At 43.0% G+C, this 23,454-nt stretch overlaps 1 protein-coding gene across 1 annotated transcript in view; it reads right to left on the reverse strand.

Annotated features, from left to right (window-relative positions):
- Window positions 1-4,407: 4,407 nt before the first annotated feature.
- The window catches only part of ALPK1 (alpha kinase 1), a 48,676-nt gene continuing 29,629 nt past the window's right edge, over window positions 4,408-23,454 (reverse strand). Inside the window, exons 4-14 of the mRNA XM_026848188.1 lie at window positions 21,042-21,240; window positions 19,017-19,076; window positions 17,313-17,399; window positions 16,520-16,596; window positions 14,900-14,995; window positions 14,270-14,374; window positions 11,813-13,844; window positions 10,880-11,033; window positions 9,594-9,756; window positions 7,090-7,276; window positions 4,408-6,467 (exon numbers count right to left, since the gene is read on the reverse strand). Of these exons, the coding sequence (XP_026703989.1) occupies window positions 6,271-6,467; window positions 7,090-7,276; window positions 9,594-9,756; window positions 10,880-11,033; window positions 11,813-13,844; window positions 14,270-14,374; window positions 14,900-14,995; window positions 16,520-16,596; window positions 17,313-17,399; window positions 19,017-19,076; window positions 21,042-21,240 (3,357 nt within the window). The 3' untranslated portion in view covers window positions 4,408-6,270. The remainder of the gene's footprint in view (window positions 6,468-7,089; window positions 7,277-9,593; window positions 9,757-10,879; window positions 11,034-11,812; window positions 13,845-14,269; window positions 14,375-14,899; window positions 14,996-16,519; window positions 16,597-17,312; window positions 17,400-19,016; window positions 19,077-21,041; window positions 21,241-23,454) is intronic.

Raw genomic sequence — 23,454 nt, forward strand, 5'->3', positions numbered from 1 at the left:
GGGGGCGGTGGCGACGCCGTTTGCAAATCAACCTCTATTAACGTGATGGCCTGCTCGGAGGGGATGGCAGCCCCGGTAGCCGGCACGGCAGCTTGGGCTTCACTTGGCTGTTACCGAGGGAGGGAAGGCACCTGCTGCCAGCCAGCGTTACCCTGCCCTTCATCGGCCAGGCTGCCCGGGCACCCCTGGGTGCTGGCTACGCCGCCCTTGCACCCCCTTGGTGGGAAAGGGACGGGGGATGCTGGACCTGCCGCTATGGGACCTGTGGCTCCACCTTGGTGCTGTGAGTGCTCTGGTCCAGCAGCACACGCAGCTTCGGTGGAAGCGTTCGGCAGGATCTAGCAATAACCGAACTGTGAATAACTTGGTATCTTTTGATGACAGATACGCTCTGTTTTAGAAATAGCTTTGCCAAGTTTTCTGATTAAAGAATGGGATTAAGTTCTATGTGGAGACTGTTCTATGGGCAGGCGGGGGGAGCTGGAGGCACCATGGGCTCACACAAGCCAGAGCGGCAGGCGTCTGCAGAGGCCAACAGCCCCATCTGCTCCCGCACTGCAGAGGGGACAGGGGAGATGATTTCATCCAAGTGGAAAAAAGGAGGGAGGGTGGTGTGTGCCATTCCCGGGAGAGGGGTGAGAGCAGCACGCTGCTGCCGCTGGGCCATCCCCGGGCTGCTGGCTTCCCTTCAGGGCTGGGGAAGGCACCCGGGTGCTGGTGCAGGGACTTCCCTCCAAGGCAGCAGGTGACAGTGGCCCTTACCAGTTGACACTTTGCTTCAAATATCCCTGTTCTGGCTATTTCAAGGGAGCAGCAGTTACAGTAGTATGCCACACCACCTGTAAAGAGCATGTTTGCCCCAACATGCATACAATGTCTGGAGATACAGCTGTGCATGTTTGGTTTCCCTTCCCCTGGGGGCTCCCCCAGCATCCGCAGGAGCCCTCCACAGCTCTTCAGGAGGGCAGGATGAGCTGGGAAAACTCCCATGCTGGGTGCCAGTCCTGTGCCTGGAAAAGCAACCGCACAGCAGGAAGGAGATTGCCGAGGAGGCTGGTGCTGGTGTGTTCAGCATTAGCACTGAGTTTTGCCAAGCAGAAGAGATTTGGCAGCGCAGGTTGCCTTGCTGAGCTTGCTCACTTGAGGCTTTCCCCTCAGTAGCCATGAATAGCTTGTTCTGGTAAAGGACCAATGCCTAAATCCAGCAGCTGGGCTCTCAGGGCGGTGGGGACGTGCTGCCTCGAGTGCAGGGGCTGCCTCACAGCTGGAGGGGTCACTCCACTCCTGCCTGCTGCTAGCCTCAGCGGCCCAAGGATGCTGCTGACTCGGAGGGAGAGCATCAGAGCCAAACCTGGCTCAGCCTCGTGCTGTCGGAATAACCAAGGGTCTTCCTTTCACACTGCAGCTTTTTTGAGAGAAGTTCCCCAAAAGCGCATTGTAGAGATGTTGGGTATTGCAAGAGTGAGAAAATCATTCTGCCTGTGGTTAATAAGCTTTGGCTGCATTAACTTGTTCCCTCTTGATATCAGATTTACTAACTTTTATGCTTAAGTACATGACACACAGCAAACAAGACCTCTGCCTTTCACCTGGATATCCACAGAAAGGTAAGTGGGAAAAACCTCTTTGATCGAATATCTTCCCTGAAGGACAGGAAAGTATCATCACCTTGTCAAGAGTAGAATGTTTTTGTGCTTGACTTACTGCAGTGCTTACACTGGGTGTAAACTCAAGTCCTCGAGTTGGGTGCTTTAGTCGAGAGGAAGAGATGTTTCTTCAGACTTTACGTCCCCGCAGCCAATGATAGTATTTCACTGCACCGGCACAGCACAGTTTCATTCATTTTGTAGAGATCGCAGGTTGACTGGCTCTTAATGGTCATACTGAGCTCTTATGCTGGACTTTGGAGTGTGTTATGATTAATCAAGCCCCAAAAGCACCTCTGGTAGAAAGTTACTTAATATGAACCACTGAACTTCTTAAAAAAAGAGAAAAAAAATATTCCTTTCTTCTGAAAACAGAGGAAATAGCAGAACAGGATTTTTTTTGGTGAGTAGCTCCAAGATAAAACTTCCAGGCAAAATATTAAATGCTTCAACATCAGTCTGAGTCAACTATTTATTTCCCCCCCCAAATCATCTCTTTATACCACAAATATGAACAAATAATTTAAGTTCTATGCATTTCAGGCCATGTATGTATCTAAGTTCTTCAGGCTTATGAGGTTATAGAGCACATTAATGCAGAACTTCTAGTATCCAAGCCCTGGATGACTGCCTGCATTTGTGAAGGACTGATAACTTTGAATTTGTGCCCAAGCCTGTGAAGAGTAAGACCAGTAGAATCTGTGGGGTTAAATATGACGATGCCTTTTTCAACAGGGAACTGGAAAAGCTGGTACCTGATACTCACGTTTAACTGTGAGTAGCCACAACTTTGACTGACATAGTAAAATGTATGCTACAACCCAACAACAGAAACCAGCTGCTAAATGCAAATATTAGGAAGAAATGAAAATATTAAAATTTCCCACAGATAGATTTATTCAGGAGCATATCTAAATAGGGTTTTTTTCCTTTCTTTGAACAAGAGGCATAAGCTGGAAAAGGCGTTACTTCTCAGGGGTCTCGAAACTGCTTGTGCTATTAGAGCAGGCATCGCAGGGCTGGCTGTTGGCAGCGTATTAGGACACTTTGTTCTGCAGAGATTGTCCGGGAGGTTTTGTTTTGCTTGTAATTGTCTCTATAGAGAAGGGAAAGCCTCTGCAGAGAGGCTTTAACACAGCATCTCTGCCGCCTATTAATTCCAGAGATCTTGCTAACTAGCTTTGTTTCCTCTTTAGAGCTCGGCGCTCTCTTTTGCTGGAGCACGAAGCTATGTATGAACAGCGTTTGTCACTTGGTTAAAGCCAGCATTTCCCTACTGCTGAAGACAAGGCTGTCCTTTATTGGCTGCAGAACAAGATAACGGACTTAATCTTCCCAGTAACACGTGAGTTTTCATGTATCACTTTAATCTGCGAAACACTGGGGCTGAGTGTACCGTCACATGCCGATTTTACTTTTCTATGAGCGAGTGACTCCCCAGCTCAATGATGGATTGTTTGCTCGCTTTTAACAACAGTCAAGATGGTGAATGCCCCGGGGTGATAGACAGTGTGCAATGGGAATGGCAGCAAATCTGATGGCCCAGTTCAAGTTCACCTGACAAAGCTGAAGCAGTCTGCAAGCAGCATTCGAGAAAGGATTATTCACACTAGCATTATATTTTTGAATGCATTTTTCTTCCTGCGCAGCTGCCCAGCTCCCCAACACTGAAGGTTTATGCACCATAATAAAGAGATTTAATTTTTTTTTCTTCTCTTGATTCTCCCTCTTTACACCTAGTTCTAATCAGTCAGTGCAGTGATAGGGCATCCTTCCAAACAACTCGGCACAAACATCACCTAGAAAACAATAGCATTGCTAAAAAGCGGGAACAAAAGCCTAAAAATCTCTGCTGGCTGCAGAAACAAAAGCGGATGGTTTTGTTAAAGCTAACTCTCTGTTGGGGACCCATCTTTTTGTGGAAGTTTGATGCTGTGTTCCCTTTCTCACCAGAAAAATCTTCCCAAAGAAACGATCCCAGCCTTTGAGCTCGGGGGCATTGGGACATCAGGGCTTTGGAGGAGAAGAGGAGAATTTGAAATGAATGCAGCTTTTCACTGCTGATGGAGCAGGAAAGCTACTTACCATGTTTCACATGAAGAGCCTCATAATAGACATGGGAGTTCACATGCATATGCAGGCGCACACAAATATTTTGGAGGTGCTAATATGGTCTTGGAAGAGTAAAACCTAGGTCTCACCATAGTTTCTTTTGGCTGGAGAGGCAGCAACAAATGTTAGCTCCAGTCCTGTCTGTTATTCCAGTCATATGTGGCACTCTTAAGGGGAATACGTCTAACTGTTGCTTTAACTTTCCCAGAAGTAGCTTTTCTGCTTGCTGGTTAGGCTCGTAACACCAGGAAAGATGTGCGGGAAGAATATAAGATCACTTTCCTTCTCCTACGGAATAGAAAATCATCTGTAACCTGTAGATGCAAAGATATGCCCTCTGCTTTTAATCAAAATCTGCCATGCACCCCTGACAGAGGCTGAGACAAGCATCGTCCTGGAAGCTCATTCAGGTTAATCATTCCTTGGAAATGAAGGTTGAAGCCCACTCATCCTGGCCAAGTAACTCCTTAAAAGTCTGGCCACAGTAGATGTAAAATGGACAGTTGCATTTATTTAGGAGTCAAATGCATTAGTCAGTGTATTTGATTTGAAAATTCTACCTTTAACATAGCCTGATTTTGGGTAATGTTGCCAAGAGTTTTTTGCTTTGTTTGGGGTTTTTGTTTTGTTTGTTTGTTTGTTTTTTTCTCACCCAGACACTCCAGTTGGCTTAATTTAGCATTGAAGAGGTACAGCATTTTGTGTGAGGAGCTCCCATCCTCTCTTATTTTTTTTCTCTTTTCTTTACAGCACATGTATACATTATCTGACCATGCCAGCAGATTTGACTCTTTTTAGCTAACATGCCTGTGCAGGAAAAAAAAAGAAAAAAAAAATCAGCTCTTCAGCTAGAATTCACCAAATTACGAGCGCATTGCTCTCCTCTATGTGCTTCTGAAATTTGCTGTGACAGATTAACTCTAGCAGTTGGATCTCTTGGAGGTGGATGAGTGAGTGCTTATCAGTACGTGAATTACTGTAGGTGTCCAAGGAGGTCATGTGAATGAATCCCGAGCTTTAGTTTAAAAACAAACAAACAACAAAACAAAACAAAGCTGTGAAAGATTGTTTCATAAAAGTAAAAGGCTGCAGCTGCCTCTAACCCAGGCAGGCACTACTGAAGCATGTGGCCAGCATACATGTTGCCACAGGCTGTTCAGTCCTGGTGTTAAAAATCAGGGGTAAAGGACAGTAAAAAATGATGGTAAAGCATGTCTCCAGCACAGGCAGAGTGGCCAAGAAAACCACTCATCGTGTAGGTAGAAATTTAGTCTTTGGCTGTATGAGTAGAGTAGGGTGGGAGGATCAGGATCTTGGTGTGAGTTGTTGGTAGAGGCAAGTGTAAATATATCACTTAAATATTATCAGACATCTGTTTTACTTTCAAAAATGTATTTCTGGGATGTGCCAGAAAAGAAGCGGGTTGGAAGCTCTCTCTGCAGGCTGTGCGTCCAGCAGCACTGAGGTACAACCCATTGCTACTGGCTGCAAATTGCAAGTCTCCTTCTGTCCGCTTCTGCCAGGGACCTGGCTGAGAAAGGCACCTCTCTTCCCTGAACAATCTTCTGCCTCGCAGCTCTGTGAGGCTGGACGACAGAAGCTCAAAGGGAAGGGGTGCTTTGCCTGCCTAGCTGGAACCAAAACTGGCACTGAAGCTGCTTACTCATGCTTATTAGATGCAGATCTCCCCCCAGAACTGCTCCTTTGTGAAAGCTACACTGACATCCAGTGAGATGATTGGTGAGAATTAGTTATAGAATTGTTCACCAAATCCACGATGCTCACAGTTTCATTACAGGCAGAAGAGACATGCTCTCCTTAAGTGAGAGCTGTTCTTCTCTTGGGAAAGTCTTCTGAGAGTTTGTTAAATGTAGCAGTCCAAGATTATTCATGTGAAGCATCTCTTGATTCAAGAACACTATTTTTCCCTTGCAGAGCAGCAGAGCTTTCTTGGCAGTTACAGTTAAAACCCTATTTGCATCTGTTTAGATGTTGTGTGATCACGTATGCACCCAGACATACACACCCCTGAAGAAACCCTGATATTTTTTAAGCAAGCCAAAACATTACCATTTGTTCCCTGAAGCATTTATACAAGTTTTTGAAAATTTCAGATGGTTGAAATACAGCTCTCTGCTTCTATCTCTACTTCATATTCTATTTCCAAAGATCAGATGGTGCCTATTGCCCTTACTGGGTCTGAATGAATGCAAAGTTTATACAGTCTTGAAGTACACATCCAGCTGAATTTGAGAGGCTGTTTCTTACTTCTCTGTTCTGTTCATTCTTACAGATGGCTACAACAACACGAGGTTCAGATGGTACACAAGTTGGTAACATGGTATTACCAGCCTGGATGCAAAGACCCAAACTTGCCAAACTCATGGCTGGACTTACATGAGTATCGTCTCAGCGGCTCTGATCTCACAAAGACAGTATGCTCCTAAAAGTGTGTAAGATAAAATACTGTCCAGCTTATGGGTCATTCTTTGCATTACTATCTTGTGCGAGTCTACAGTGGCAGCTCTACCGGGGGTCTTGTTAAAGACAGACAGCGACAGATTTCATTGCACTTCATGTGTTGATTATTAAAAAAGTAATCAATTCCTTTCTTCCCAAAGTTGGAGCGTGAAACATCTTTGCTATTAAGAGAATGAATCTGGGGGTCTGTGAGGTAGATGAGGCCTTTCCCATTACCTGTCACCCAACCTGTGGAAGAAAGGACACATCTTGGTATCAAACATCACAGCCTTTGTATTATTGTACTGAGGACTGTCTGCTTGGCACAGGCCACACTCTGTGAATGACGCTTCAGTGATTCCCAGTTTGTGCCTATTTCAGCAAAAGCAGAACCCTAAGAGGTATGTAATGAGCATTTAATGAAACGGATATCCCAAAGATACCCGTGGGCTCAAGGTTGAGTCCAAAAGATCTTATTGTTGGCTCTTAACCAAGAGCTCAATTCTTCATTAGATGAACAAGAGACTATTTTGGCTTGCCAATTTTAGGAGGGAGAAAGCTTGACAAAACCCGCTGCCTCTTTTAGTGGTTCTCCTTTAGATGGTTCCACAAGGCACATCCTTGCAGACTGGCTTTAGTCTAATTGGATGCAGCAGACCACTCCATGGCATGAATCTGTGGCACACTTGGGAGCACACAGCTTACGTGCTCTTGCTGTGATGCAATGGAGAACACGAGCACTGCTCAAGGCAAAGACATACCTGCACATACCTCCCTCACTTTACGTCACTTAGAGACAGCATGTCCTTTATACAGCATATTCTGCAACATGAGAGGACACTCAAGAAATGAAATTCACTGTAATACAAACCTTGCAGATCAACAACAACATCTGCTCCATTGGAGAACTCATAGGAGAAATGGCCGTAGGCTAGACCATACTCTGTGGCTTTGTACTCATTCTTTACTACCTTTGTGTTATTGGACAGCTTCACAAACTCCCCAAGGATGTAGGGCTCCACACTCACACATCCTTTTATAGTTCTGTCTTCCAGTATCTGAAAAGAGATCATTAATGACAGTCATGCAAGCAGAAATGTGAAAACAAGGATGCTAAAGCTGCTCTAACTAAAGTCTTGTCTTTTCCTCCTAGAACTTTGTGTCATAAGATGGATGAGAAGAGTCTCCATGTTAACCCACTGCTGATTCAGAACACAGGCTGTTTAGATGTGGAGCTTGTATTTAACTAGAACAAAGGGTGGAACAAGATCCAACACAAAATCAGCCTGGCAGGCCAAGCTCCACGAGCAATGAATTCTACAAATATCTAGTTTGTCCAGCAAATAGGGAACTTCTTTCAGGAGACTATAAAGAATAAGCTAGAAAGCTGAAAAGATTGGCTAAACTGGCACCTGGTCCGTCTTCAGTGTGTAAATAAGCAGTGGGAGGTTCTGGGGGTTGTTTTAGTAATTTCTGTGTTCAGAGACTTGTAAGTACTGATGCCAGACTCTCATTAGGCCTTATTAGCGAGTGGCATAGAGCCAGATCTAGTGCCAGAATGGCTAACAGAAATAGTAATACGCATAGCATGCTATCATATACCTACTCATAATGAAACAGCGAATTCAGCTCTGTACCCCAGAGGGCAGCTCTCCATATTTGAAACACAAGCCAAATGGAAAGTTAAGAATAAGAATAAAGAAAAGATCCTTTACTTTCCCACTGGGGGTTGGATGTCAGCTCTAACCTCTGTGCCAGGACACCCAGATGCAGCTCCTGCCTCTAATGATCAGGCTGGGTGCTGGCACAGCAGGGCCATTTGTCTCACAACTTTGCATGCTTTCCTCACAACCATCATGCAGAAGAGGGTAGAAGCAACCCGCTCAAGAGAGAAAGTCATTCTGGTGACTTTGCTGCCCCTCTTCCCAGGCTCCCTCAGATAACTCCACATCCCAGCCACCTCTCAGCCACTTGGTTCTCGTGGCTCTCAGCAGGTCACCTCTGAGGCTGGACCACTGGGATGGAGGGACAGAAATGGCCTGACTGAGAGGTGGCTGACAGATCTATGGCCTTGCTGAAGGTCATGGCCCTGCCAATTCCACCAGTCTTTCTTCACTCATCCAAGTATGCTCAGCTGCAAGGAAGACATCGGCATTTCCTTCTCATGACTGTGAACAGCCCACACAGGTGGAGAGATAAACACTGGTTGTGCTGTCAGGGGTAAGCAAAAAAAGAAGCAGGCTGTTGGGCCTTGGATCAGTGGTGAGGTTGCATCAACAAGTTAATTGAACCATGGTTTAAAGGTGTCTGTGGTTTAAAGGTCTCCTATTCTATGCTAAGAGGTTGTTACTGAGGAAAAAAGCTTTTCGTGATAGCCACGTGAAGGACGACTGAGCTGCCAGTGTGATATGACCATGAAAAATGCAGGTCTCGCTAAGAGTAAGGTTTCCTGTTGCATCTGCAGAAGGCGTGGAGGGGTCTCAGGGGAACACTGTACAATTCAGATCATCGATGTTTAAGAAATGGGAATTCAAAGTAGAATAGGCTCAGGGCTTCCCAGATGAACAGGGGAAGAGAGACCTGTATCTTGAGGTAACACTAAAATGAGCTTGGCTTCCCTAGTCTAGAGAACAGAGGCTATGAGGGGATGTTATTGCTGCTCCTTCCTTAGATCTAGGCCTCAAAGAAGTTGTGAGAGAGACAGTAAATAGAAATTCATTTTAGGTTAGAAAGTAGTAGAAAGTTTCCAGATGTCAAGAAAGCAGATCTAAAATGATTTCTTATTGGAAGCAATGAAGGTTAAAACTCAACACACAACATGTCTGCTTTTAAGACATGGCTTAATGGGTATAAAAAGGGATTATGCAGTGTTTCTGTCTGTGATATCAGGGCACTGGACCTGATGAGTCATGAGGTGGTCCTTTCCAGTCCTGTGTTCCTGAAATTCAGCATCATGCAGAAAAGGCCCCAAAGTTGTCCTGTAGCAAATCAACTTGTCTACAAGAGCCTCACTTCCTGGATTCTAGTGAGGGTTAGACATTTTTGTGGTGCTCAAAATGGGTCACTTTGCTGTTCAGATTTCATAACTACCCCCCAAAAAAAGATGTTTATATACTGTTAGATGATATAAAAGGCCAGGTAACTCTTGAGCTTCATTTACAAGTGAGTTTGTGACTTCTAACAGTACATGGCATCTTTTCTGCCAGTGCACCCATGAACTTGTAGCTCTGCAGGTAGGTGTCTTCTGTCCTGAAATAAGCAAATGCATCTACCAGGTAAGGTCATAGGTGGCCTAACTGCTACTATTTTAAAATCAGCAGTCTTAAGACATTCTTCCCATCAATTCCTTTGTATTGCTTAAAAGGCAGTTCTTACCAGGAGTACCGCAGATGGGATATAAAAGATTTGGGTAGGGATCTTCTGCTCATACAGCCTTTTGTTGAATTCCGTCACATAGTACTGGGCAGTCATTTGCCTCTCCACGTCACTGAAATGATGAAGTAGTCCTTTTTCTTCTTTATATTCTTTCCCAACATACCTAAACAAAAGGAGAAGTGTTTGGCGTAGCAGCAGACTGCACTCGGGAAGCCCTACTTGTGACACAGAAACATCACTACAAAGCAGAGCTTGGCTGTTCAGAAGCAAAGCCAGCTGTTGGTGATGCATTTAAAATGGCAACGATTAAAGTTGTGATTTCTCCTATAGCTGTTACAGGCATAAAATGTTGTACTGATCAGTCAAATCCTAGGATGGAGGTTTTGTAACATTGGAATATTTAAAGTCAACTCTTCTTGACTCTGAAGGGAGACCTGACTCAGAGGTACTTAAAATACTGCTCTTAACCGATAATAATTCATAAGCTACTTCTAATAACAATGCAGAATCTGCAATTAGTAGTTAGCAGAGCTCTCCTGGTGTAGAGGCCTTTATGAAGCAAATAGGTGATTTTAATCCTGCTTTCAGAGCAGATGCATCCCCATTGCATAAACCTGCTGCTGAAATTAAAGAAAAGCAACTGAAACACCTTTCTGCTTATAAGTATTGCCATATATATATATATATATTGCTAATTCTCTAATGCAAAGCTAGAGGTCATATAAAATGGAAGCAACATTAATCCAACACAAAGGTAAAGTCAGGCCTAAGAGTTGTCATGAGCAAATGAACATTAACTGGCTGTTATTAGAATGGCTGTTAGAACACAACAGTGAAGTAGCTTTTTCTTCTGAGGAATTAAAAAGTAAAGAATTACATGGAGTGGTGGGAAAGATTGCCAAAATGCCCAAGAGATTTGGGAAAGCCATAAAAAATTCTTGCTACAGCAAATCAGTCCAAATCTAACCAAATGTAAACTAGGTTGAAACAGACTAAAGAAATTATCTTCTCCCACTGTGACTATGATTTCTGTAGTTGTCCAGGTAAAAACTTGTACTGCCTTCTGAAAACACTTGATTAAAACTCCTGTCTAACAGGGCACTGGACTAGCTGAATTACAGGTATAAGACTAATCTTACCAGACAGTTTTCCTTCATATTTACACAGAAATAGCATTTACACAAAAATAATATTTTAATTCATATTTACACAGAAATAGCACTATGTTATGCTATTTACACAGAAATAGCATAACATTTTGTTTCAGAAATTGGTTTGGTCAATACCTTCCCAGGCTTTCCTCTTGGTGCAGGAAGTGTATCCAAAATGCACTTCTCTGTTTGCCTTCCTTTGCCACGTTCAGGTAGTCCCCAATGAATACAGCTGTTTCTTGGCCTGTCCAGAGGCCTGATTTCTTTGAGTATTTTAAAAGAAGAGCAGCTACAAAAAGAAAACATCACAAATAGAATGAACAGTAGAATTCCACAGGACTGCTCTAAGCCTGTGCTGAGGGATGAAATAACCAGCACCCAGGAGATATCCATGCTTCTCTGAAAGCAAAGTACAGGGCTACAAAATACATACTATGAAGTATCTAGGTGAAGAGTTGGATATTTTACATTAAGGACAAAAAAAATTGCCGAACAGGCTTGAGACATGTAAGATGGGATGAGCCCTAAGTGGGTTTCACTTAATGAGCTCAGTGAGGCAGCCTATAGTGGTGTTGCTCCTAACTTCTGCATTTCTTAGAGAATTGATCGAGTGTCTACATATTAATGGTATGGCTGTTATTTATAATTAACTTAATAATCATTATCCTAAATACACAGTTTGCAGGGGTGAAATGGGGAAACTAAATGGGCGACAAAACCAAAGACTCAAGTAATGGGGTAGAACAGCCTTGAACTGGCACAGGGAGTTCAACCAGCTTAAGTTACCTCTTGCATGAAGGGACTGAAGCAGGAAGGACTGAGCAGACATGGAGATGGAGGCCATTTCCATGAGCACATCCATGAAGATGTGCAAATGAATAAGATGAAACAGGAGAAAATGGGTCAAGGGAGTGTCCTTCCATTTCTAAAATTCTTACACAAAACCTCATAAAGCAACTACAAAAAAAGTCATAATAAATTATGACTAAAACATTGTGTTATAAAGCCTGTTGTCTGTGGGTGTACCTGTTGCTGTGTGAAAATGCCCATTGCTGTGTGGAAACTTACAGTATGATTTACGAAGCTGTTTAGATTTAAAAATTCCAGTAGGCATCAGTCTCTGGACAAGCCAATTATGTTCTACTCCTGCCAGAAGCTTCATGTAATCATCATCGCTCAGAAATCGAGCATCAAGGATTTCTTGCTTCATTCTCCCAGGCATGAAGACAAAACCACTTGGATTCAGAAATGAACCTTCAGGGGAACTACTGGGCATCTGCACTGATTTGCACCATGAACTTAGAGACGAACTGGATTGTGTCTTCCTGCTCACCATGTCCCAAGACTTTTCTTCGTCTTCTTCAGTAGTGATACAGTCAAAGTGCTTGGTTACGGGTATCTTTCCTCCCAAGGGCAAAGCTGTTGTTGCACTGGGAGTTGATTGATGCTTCGGAACAGACGCCATAGGATAATTGTTTAAGTCTCCAGTATTGATAAAATCAAATTCCGTGTCATCTAGTGTTTCTGCTTGAGTGTCAACTTCAGGCACTTTGAGAGACCCATTTCCCACCACAGCAGATTTCCTCAGCCAGTCACGCGCAGATTCGCTGGCCATTTTCGGCTCGATGCTCGTCGACAATGCAGAAGCCCCCCCATTTGTGAGGGGACGTGCCTCCAACGAGGGATCCTCTGTGCTATCTGCAGTTTCTGCTTCTGGGCGGGCACCCACAAAGCGGCTGCGGGGCGGGGACCAGGGGGCTCCGCCACCGCCCTCCCTGCCGCTGTCCTTGGTCCTGCAGCCCAGCTCTGCCCGGGAGGAGAAATTCATCTCCTCCTCCTCCTCCTTCCGCCTGGTAGGAACAGAGTAAAGGGTGGAGAGGGAAGGAACCACATTCTTCATCTCCCCTTCTTCCTTCTCTGAAGAGCTCTTTCCACAGTGTCTTCCCTCCTGCAGCTCTCCTCCGCAAAGAGATGCCTTCTCTACCAGCCTCCCAGCGAGAGGTGCATCTACCTCTAAGGGAGGCTGAGGAGATCCCCAGGAGCTACGTACAGGCTCTCGAGGAGAAGGAGGCCAGGCTCTGGGAGGCAATGGGCGCAAGTATGCACCTTGAGCATTTTCATCAGATTCTGTTGTGCAACACTCTTCCTCCGCTGAGCCCTTTTCCTGCTGCTGCCCTTCCCTGGGAGACCCTTTGCTGCTATTACAGTTTAGTTCCTCCCAGCTGGAAGAGTAACTTGATTTTGACAGCTTGCACCAAGAGCTCTCTGAAGTAGGACTCCTGTTTTGCCATCTGCTGGAAACACTGTTTTCATCACTTACTTCTATTTCTAATGGCTTGATCTCTTCTTCTAAGGACATTTTCATCACATCAGAACCAATGCATTTATTTCTCTGGCCACTGAATCTCTCTGAGCTACTTCCTGCTGTTGCTGAATTCAGCGTTTTCGCAGTGCCTTTCCTCTGGTACCCTATTTCTTCAGTAGTACACACAGTGTCTATGTTTCCGGTTTCTGTTCTTAAGGTTGTGATACAAGCTCCCACTTGGGTTTCTCCCGGAGTGGTTTTATGAATCCTGCAAGTATTTTCAAACACTTCACATACTGACAGATGATGCTGAGAATGCATGGCAAGGATTTTCTCAAAGCTGGCTTCCCATGGCAGGATAGGTTTTTCCACTTTCCCTTTATAACTATCTGGAACGTAAGACCTGACATCAGAATTAGGGAAGCTTTCCACTTGCAGGCGCTTCTTCACAGACGTGATCAGAGACATGATCTCCTTGGCAAGCATTCCTTTCTCTTTCTCTTCTGTAAATGGAGCGCTGTATGAATGAAGTTTTTCCATGGCTTCTCTACATAGTTGACTCACCTCACGGAGTTTCTCACCCTCCCCATAGAGCCATCGATGCACAGTTGTGAGGCAGAAAGCAGCTTTAATAAAACTATGGAGCTCCTGCTTGCTGGTGATGGGACTCTTATCATTCTTGGTGAGGAGGCCAATCTCAAAGGATTCTTTGGCTTCGGACAAGTAGAACTTTCTCTTTTCTGGAGGACAGTCCTTGGAATGACTATAGCACAGCAAACACACCCCACGGATGTTCTAGGAGGGGATGAAAGAGGAATGAAGGAATTAAAAGCCCAAACCTGTCAGAGATAAATAAAGGCAGGAAAAAATGTTTATTTCCTTTATACAATTTGAAGCAAACATTGGCGCTAACTGCCTGCTGCTGTGTCTCCTGGAGAAAATAACCTTGCTGTTTTCCCTTTGAAATATAGCTGTAGTTATAGAAGAAGCAGTATTCCCAGATGGGCTTGAAAGCCCATCCTCACTCTGTCGACAGATACTGCTTTCCACCTGTCTGCTTAGCTTGATTGGAGTTCAGAGTAACATACAGTGTCACACCCACAACACCGACACAATACCCTGTATGATGCAATGTTTAAAAGACAGATTAGTGCCAAATTTAATAGCCTGGACTCTTCTCTGACACAAATAACACTTTCAGAGTGAAGACTAATACTTACCACGGCTGTGAGGACAAACAGTGGGGTGTACTGGCTGTAAGCTGCTGCTAGTTTGCAGGCCTCAGCAGCTGATAATAAGCGATGACTGGACTCTTGGAGAAGGCTCTAGTGAAGTGGAAAAAAAAAAACCAAGAGGGAAAACCTCATCTCAAAGGCTTTCTTTTCAAAGAGAGGGGGTCTACCTTGTAAGCAACCCTGTTAGATTGAAGCAAGGCAGCTTGGGATTTGTTTCATGTCTGTGGTAGGTTCCCTGAGCTCACTGAGACCTTTGAGTTTTGATAGAGCAGGACATCATACCTTAAACAACAACAGCCAGGTCTGTTTCTGCAGGAGCCTTTTTGCTCAGATTTGCCATCATTGTGTCACTTTCTGAACTGTAAGTATTCTATATGTTACAGAGACACAGACATACATGCTCTATAAATACTCTTAATGCTTCCTTTTTCCTGAAGCAAGGCATTCTTCTATCTAGGTGCTAATGAACTTTTTCCACCAGGAGCAATGGAAGTTTCTTCAGACCTCTCAGCACAGGAGAGGAACTGGAGGAAGAACAAAGTGTAGGTGAATTTGGGACAACAACATACCGTCCATCTGACAATCTACACACACAAATACCAAATCAAGTCTTACCAGGTCAATCTCAGCACTGGTTTTAAAACGTACATAATCCTTCTCATTCATGGAGGCAAAGATGTCTGCCATAATACCTAAGGAAGTAGCAATTCCCTGAAGAGAAATGGAAAATTATCATAATGGTTTTTCCTTTGCATTTTGAATTTTACTGCTCACAATAAAGTAGGTTCTGTGTGGAACACACCAGAAAGCAACCGAACCAAACAAACAAGATCCAAAGAGAGGACTTTAATAATTTCAACTTGCAGAAAGTATAGCCTGGTGGATATGTATGAGTTTCCATGAGTGGCAGCTATCCCTCTTACCACTAGTTCTAGGTTTCAACTTAAATAGCATTGAATTTTCCTTAGCACTGAATTTTCCCAAGGTGCTGTTTGTGACAACAAAGGTGAAGTCTCGTGTTATCACCAAAAGCTGCATTAATCATATGGCTAATCATATCTGAAAAAAAGACTCAATCTGTTTTACCACTATTTTTCAGAAAAGACTACAGAAAGCCAAAAACTATGTTTAAGAACTGGCCAGTTGATCCCAGTCCTTCTAAAAAATCCATGGTGAACGTCTAGAGAGATGATAGAAGTAATAAATGCTCATCACACAGCCTGAGAAAACAAGAATCAATTTTAACACACTTCTCTAGCTTATTTCACCAAATAAACAGAGCTGGACAAAAGTCAAGAGTTCTTGGTGTTGATATAATTGGGGAGGTTTTTTTGTAATTTTTAATTGGTTCTACCAAACCAATTAAAAAATAGGACATGAACATACAACATATAGATCTACAAACTTGCTAATTACCTCTGTCTCTGGAAGATTTGATCCATATGTGCTAGCTAAGGGTCTGCCCAGCTAAATAGTTCAGAAAGCAAGGAAGTATCTGTATGCTTTCCACAAAATTCACTACCTATCTTTGCTCCCACAGAAACATTCTGAACTTGAGGTCAAGCTTTAAGGTATGGCAGAGGAGAGGTGACAAGGTCTGGTTTTGTGCCATATCTTATGCTGGGGTACAATTACAAAACTTCTTAAAGCATCACCCTAGGACTTGCAAGACTTAGGTTCACATTCTTGTTTAGCTATGGACACATGGTGTGACTGCTGCTTCATCTACAGTGAGATTAGTGTGGCCAAGCCTCACAAAGGTGTTAAAGACAGATAAGGCAGCTGTTGCAAGGTGCTCAAATACTGCAGTGTTGGGAAAATCCATCACCCACAACAGATTGTGTAGTGCAGCTCAGCAAATAGACATGCTTGGTTACTAGTTTAAAAAAATTAGCCTTTGTCCTAATCAAAAAATAAAATCTATGGCTGCATTCTGGGGTTAGTCTGTCCTTGCCAGAGGCACCTGTGACATCCTAGGTGATGGTTCACTTCAGATGATTCTGCTTAATGAAAACTGTTACCCTCATTCCCCTGCAGGAAAAAAGGTGTCCATAAGTCTGTGTATGCATGCGGAAACAATGTGCAATACAGACTTCGGCTAGCATATTTGTCCTGCATGTTAACCTTGTCTGAAGTGCATAATTGAAACATTATTGCTAATAGACTTTTCTGAAACAAACAAAAGCTAACCTGGAATGATTATTAGATTGGCAAGGAGTGAAAAGTAAATACTACCTTTTTATCCGGTTGAGGAAGCTTGAAATATCCCACAACTGATGCCCAAATCAACTCTGCTGCCTCGTACCACATCCCTGAAATAAATCAGAAAAATAGTCACTAAGCAGATTACTGTTACAGATGGCTTTCTAATAGTTTATTTTACACCTCCTAAAGCCTCAAAAGAGTATAAAACCATACCATGGCATTTTTTGCTTTGGTGACACTGAACATTTATTAGTTTCCTTTAGCTTTTGGCTGTGCATAAACACACATTTTATGCTAATAAAAGATTTCAGCTCAACAGTCATGAAAGATGGAAGGTCACATCAAAAGCATCAAATTAACGTTGCTGGCCTCAAGTACCAAGCCCTGAATACAGAAGCCCATCACGCTGAAGTATAGGGATTTTCTTGTCTTGAGAGAGGAAATTGCTGTGATGTACCTGTGATAAACTACTGCATGCCTCTGGGAACAGTGAATTTGGGAAAAGCATTAGCAAACATGGAGTAGCACAAGGAAAAAGGGAACAACATTTCAGAATGCTCCTCAACCTCTGGTAAGATCAGTAATAAAATATAATGTATTATATATATTTATAAAATATAAAATAAAATTTCTAAGATGTGTTTGCTGGGTACACACCTCTAGGTCCTTGCTACAAACAGATGGGTGTACAGCCCATCTTTGGGGCTGTGTTACAGGCACCAGGCAGGTGTTCTACACAAGCTAAAATTCTGAGATTTGCCAAATGTACCATTAAAAAAGTAAGAGAAAACCTTGAGCAGCGGTTTATAGAAAAAAGCCTTACCAAGCTTTTGCAGAATCTGTCCTCTGATCTGTAAGCAGACTGACTGAACCAGAGTCCTATCACTTTCCTTAGCGTATCGCCAGGTACCTGCAGAAAGAGTGCAAAAACTCAGAAGAGAATTAAAAATATTGCTGTCATTTTAAGCCTCTGAGGGTAACCTAAATCCCAGTAAATTGTCAGGATTCTCCCCATTGAATTCAGCTGGTTTGAGTCAGGCCTTAGAGTCAGAGAGATGACAAAGTGACAGTGCATTAAGGAATATAAGTAGACAGACGTATGTAGCTTGAGTGACAGCTATATAGAGCATAAAACCAATCTAAAATGTGAAAGGTACCTCCCTCCTGTGACATGACTCACTGTATATAAATATATAGAGTTCCACTAAAAACTAGTCAAAAGGATTAATATGGGATATCTTTGTGGTTACCAGTATGTACAAAAGAGTAAAATATCATTGGCAAAGCATGTTTTCTTTTCAGATATCAGTATCTCATGAAGATTAAAACATAAGTTTTCATGCTAACACGGTATGATTAGTTACACAAAGTCTTTCATTATCAAATCTATATTGGATTTAAGAATAGAATATGAATAAAATCACTAAGCTTTCCTAAGTATTGTGAACATTTCACTGCGATTCTCAGTGTGAAGCGTCTGTTAACAAAACACCTTCAGTGGGAAACAAACAAGTATTAATATTGAATTTTATGAAAATTATCTTAAAAGCAAAGCATAATCCCAAGGAGATGAAATGCACCTTAATAGGATAGTGATAGCGGGTATTTTGTTTAAAGCCCTTATTGTATGTGTACCTCAGTTTCACATGAAAAACAAACCAACAAAACCCACAACAGGCTTCTTAAAATTTTTAAGATTCACGGTTGTAGAGAAACTTGAATGTACTGACTAAATAAAACCTGAAGGCCAAGAAAATGGAGAACAGATATAAAATCCTAAAATATATTCTCTTGGAAACATAAATAAATAATAATTATGGATGTCTGTCAAAACTAAAAAAATGTTACCATTAGAAATAATACACATCTCTTCAGATCTGAAACAAGCCACACCACCAGCAGTATAGTAATTTGACAGAAAGGAAAAGAAAAAAAAAAAGTAATTTCTACAAATGTTATCATGCATTAAAGAATGGTCCCATTTTTACAGTTTTGCACATTTATCCAGCAATAGAAAAAAGTGTTGTAAGAACCAGGACTCACTCTCTTTTTTTCCTTAACACCAGAAGATACTACATAACTGCACTGCAGTCTGCTACAGGTTTAGATAAAGTATTCATTTAGTTTGTAGGATCAGTGTGAATTTGGAGGGTAAGCATTACTCTAATCATCTGGATTTTTGGCAGGGAGGGAGTTGTCTTAGTTTTCTAGATCAGTCAATCGCTTAAAATTGGTCCACATTTTAAAATACTCTGGGCAGAGAAATTAATATAAAGGCTGTCAATCCAGAATATTTTCCCACCTAGGTGAAAATATAGAAGGAGGAATTATGGAAATTTCAAAACAAAGTTGCAGTTTCCACATTTTTAGCAAAGAATGGTGAAGAAAAGAGAAATGTGATGTAAGGAGCCACTACTGAGATCAAACTGGCTGTATTTGAAGCTTGTGTGACTGTTAAAATTAGTAACAAAAATCCCACCAAAATAGTAACTATGAAATTGGAAAAGATATATATATATATATGTACCTGTTGCTCCATTGTCATTAATAAGGCTGCTTAGGATATATTCAGCTTTTAGAAGTTTACCTGATTAAAAAAAAAAAAAATAGAAAAAGAATACAAAAATGTTTCATGTGACATGAACAAAAATATTAATCAGTGAAAGCCCCTGCTAATTGTACTTTTCTTCCCAGCACTGCCAGTATGTTTACACTTAGACTAAACTTTCCGATTAAGCATGCACTGCAGATGCCACTCATGCTCAGGAATGTCTGACACTGGCTATTTCACATATACAACAAATATTGCAGAAAACGCCGATGAGGCAACTGTTTCTAGCCAGACAAAAAAAATCTCATCAAAAAGCTGTATATTTAACATGATACATCTTGATAATACCTGCACACAGATTTATTGCTGTCAATAGTCATAAATATACATGCACTACATTCTATAGTATGTGGTTGCACAGTAAGAGGAAATTATCCATATATCTGTTTTACTTAACACACATTTCTGGAAGAGTGCTTAATCTTAAAATGTGAGAAAATCTTCCTCGAGTCAAGCTCCGGTATTTCTGTTGAATTTCTGTGCAGTGCTGTCTCCATTCTACAGTGCAGCTTCACCAAATGAACCGCAAGGAGAAAACAACAGATACTTCACCTTTATGGGCAAAGCTAAGGCTGTGTGTTGGTTTTAGAGTAAACCCAAGCCCCATGGTGTAGGCAGGTGCCTCCAGGCACTCATTTCTTACTCTATTCCTTCCCATGCTTTGGGCTGCTGCAGGATTCAGAGCAGGGGAGGTGGCACTAAGACTGGGATGAGCACTAAGCTGCTGACTACCCCACTGGTTGGAATTCCCTACTCTTATTTCTCTTCCAGGAGAAAGTAGTCCAGCCTGCTTCCTTCAGCAACAGAGCTGCTTGTTTCTGTCCCAAGGAAACGTGGGCTTTGGAAACCCATTTTGGTCTCACTAGGGAGTTCACCAGAAGGGGAAGCTCTGCAGACGCACCTTGAAAACAGCTGACTTGGCATCCCACCACAGAAAACATAGCTGCAGGTTACACTGCCTCACTGTCACTCTCTAATTAGCTTTTAAGAAGCACCTTAAACACAGAATATATAGCAAGAATGCAGCATGCAACACAAAGTGGAGATTCTGCCTTTCAGCCTCCTGTCATATGGCTCAGAGCTTTTGTCACATGGCCAGAGTCACCCATGGCAGGCTTGATGGGCTGCAGGAGATGTCTTAAGTTCTAATTTGACTAGTTTGATACATGTTGAGCCTTACTATTTGTCTCAGTTGTCTGGCTGAATTCAAGAAGGCTGCTCCAGCCAGTGAAGCAGTGTACGTGTTGGCTGAACTAGGCCATCAAGTGGAGCATGCCAGTACCCAGACACCACAGCAATGGGAGCATGAAAAGTCCACAGCCACAAGCAAAAACTGGCTATTTTTCTGCCAATAAAATATTCCTCAACTGGCTTTTTCAGAGCAGGTTTGTCTGGCTTTGTTTTCTTCTCCCCAGTAGGACAGTGGGAAGATATATTAAAAATCCTTCAGGTGTTGCCCACATTATGATGGAATGGTGACATTTTTTTTTTTAAGTTCAGTTTATCCTCAAGGGGTTGTAAGCTGCATTTTTTGCATAGTCAAGTGGTCCCACTGGAAAAAAAAAATAGCAGCTGGGACAGTGCAGGAAAAATGCTGGGATTCTAATTTACTTTTTAAAGGCTCTTGGTCAGAAGTATAGCAATTCATATATCCCTGTTTGAAACCAGCAGGGAAGATTTGTTAAGGAACAAAAGCTCCAATTAGTATTTTCCACACCCTTTCACAATTTTCTCTCCTGCTTTTGCCTCTGAAACCCTTTATACCAGCCCCTTTGTGCTAGTGAGAGGAGCTGGGAGGGCTCAAGGGGGCTGGGAGTGGGCTGTGTGTTTGAAAAGATGGCACCGGGGCCGTAAGCATGCCATCTCCAGCAAGGGACAAAGTGTCTTCTTCAAAGTCAAGTAGTTCCTAATTGGGCTTGATCTGAGAAAACAGAGTGATACCTGTGTTGACAGAGAGGCGAGCCTGGCGGATGAGCACCTGAGGACTGATCGGCACGGTGGGCTGCAGCCTGTGCAGACCCTTGGCAATCTGAAGAAGTTTTTTTGAGGCATCAATCCAATACAGGAACCGGTCAATCAGGAACACAATAGCAGTTGCCGTTGCGCAGTCCTTGACCATGATGGAGGCTTTCAAATAAACCTGAAAAGAACACCAATGTCATGGGGCAGCCTTGGAGAAACTCACCTTGCAAAGGCTCTGTGAAGCGTCTACAGAAAATATTCAGCTTTAGTAACCCTCTGACTAATGGTGCTGCCTACATACCATTTTAGAACAGAAGGGATATTCTTAGTTGCTGTAAGGTGGCTTCACAGATTTACAGCAAATGAAGTACTGAACATTACAAGAAGCAAATATTCACTAGCAATTAAAAAGGTGTCTCAAAACTTCTACTCACCTTATAATCTTTATGTTCCTAGGCATTTATATAATGGAAAAAGTCTTTGTGGTAGTGATCAGATAGCATTTATTATAACCTAGAATTATGACTATTCCTGACAGTGTTTTCCTTTTTAAGACAGGAAGGTTTCAGCTGTTTATTTTGCTTGAGCCACAGGTATCATTCCTGATTTTGAGCCCGGCTCAAACACCTGGGAGCTGGCAATGGTCGAGTACTGCTTTGTGGTGTGGTCAATCACAAGAGAAAGCAAAAAACAGAAAACACCTGAAACCATACAAAGCCTCCTCACATAAACGATGTGCCTCTCGTGTCAGTAACTCCACTCATGACAGAGTAAAAGCAACACAGGGGAGGCAGGATCAGACCCCACAGCATCATCAGAGGATGAGAGACTGCCAAGAAAACTTTATCCAAATCCCCACTAAGACATCAAGTTTAGCAGCTATCTCCCATTTCTGTCTTGGCACCAGCCTCCTTCCCTCATCTTCCCTGTGTAAATGCACAGGCAGAGACAGAGAGACAGCAATGTCCATGAACTGCTTTAGACACCAGACAGGTTTCCTGGACTCCTCCTCAGCCTCATTTCTATTCTCTTTGCTTTTAGCTCAGAAGCCTGAAATCCGACAGCAAGACCCATACTTGATTTTAAGCAGCATAACCACTGTCTGAGGTGTGCAGGAGAAAGCCTGTGTCAAACGGTTTAGAGAAGAGCCTACAGTATGCGGCCCGAAGGATGACTTGCAACACCAACCTGTTGCAAGCATTTGCTAGCTTGTTTGCACTTTGGTGGGGCGGATTTGTACAAATTTCCTTTTTTTTCCTGAGCCAGAACTGGATTTCTAAGAGGATGGCACTTGAAAAGGATTCCTGGAGCCCTGCACGCACAACTTTGCTTATGCCGGCCAACAATGGAGGAATCCCCCTCTCCAAGCACCTGTAAACTGACACTGCAAACCAGCCATTTGAAATGCTCATCAACAGGCCATATATTTAAGCACAGAGCATCGCCTAATCTATTTTTTTTCCTCCCCTTCTTCCTTTAATAGATCGCAGCACAAAAGCCTGAGAGAGGGTGACCTACCAAACAAAAGGGCCTTTGAGTTCCTAGGAAAAGTAGACTTGGAGGAGGATGGAAGGAATCCAAGTGGCCCTATTATTTCCACTTGCACTAATTAGACATTTTTCTGTCAGCTATTGAGCACTGCTGAGAGGCCAAACTCACTGAATTCATTTCTAAAGTGTTTACAGAAGTTTGCATCTGTTTGTGTCTCTTCAGGAGGAAAATAAGCACTTCAATAGCATTGTGGAAAATCTAAACGAAGCATCCTATTCTGAAGGGCTTGGCAGTCTTGCAGCTGCATAATTTAACTCTCCGCTCAATGCTGAAACCTCTTGTGTCCCTCTCCAAACCCAAATGGACACAAAATGTAGAAAAGTCAAGCCAGGGAGAGAAATTCAGCTATTTTTTTTTAAAAGGCAGGGCTGCATGCTGTGTGGCACACAGAAACACGGTTCGATGTCAATCTTTGCAATTACGTCCCCCCTGTTCCGAGCTGTACACCAAGAAATTAATACCCGTTCCTTTCATTCCCTGCCAACTCGTGTGGCTGGAAAATTCCTCAGCACCTACAGCTAATGCACCAGCGTGCTGGGCACGCACCCAAGCCATGCACAAAGACCCTCCCCACACCACTCTGAAATGAAACGGGGAAGCGGCTCCCTGACACCCAGCCCAGACCCAGGGAAACCCTATTGACTTCCAAGATGTCACAGCCTACTCCAACACAATCAGAAACTTGTCGCTGCTCGCTGCAGCCGGACACTTTGTTCTGCATAGCGGGCTAGTGCCCTAAACAGATTTACTCACTTTCATTATTGCTTTAAAGCCAATGTCGGCGCATCTACAGGGAGAGGGGGAGAGGGGGAGAGGGGGAGAGGGGTACGTGCACACCTGT

Source organism: Athene cunicularia, assembly GCF_003259725.1.
Source record: "Athene cunicularia isolate RWA chromosome 4 unlocalized genomic scaffold, athCun1 chr4_part2, whole genome shotgun sequence".
Taxonomy (NCBI): Eukaryota; Metazoa; Chordata; class Aves; order Strigiformes; family Strigidae; genus Athene; species Athene cunicularia.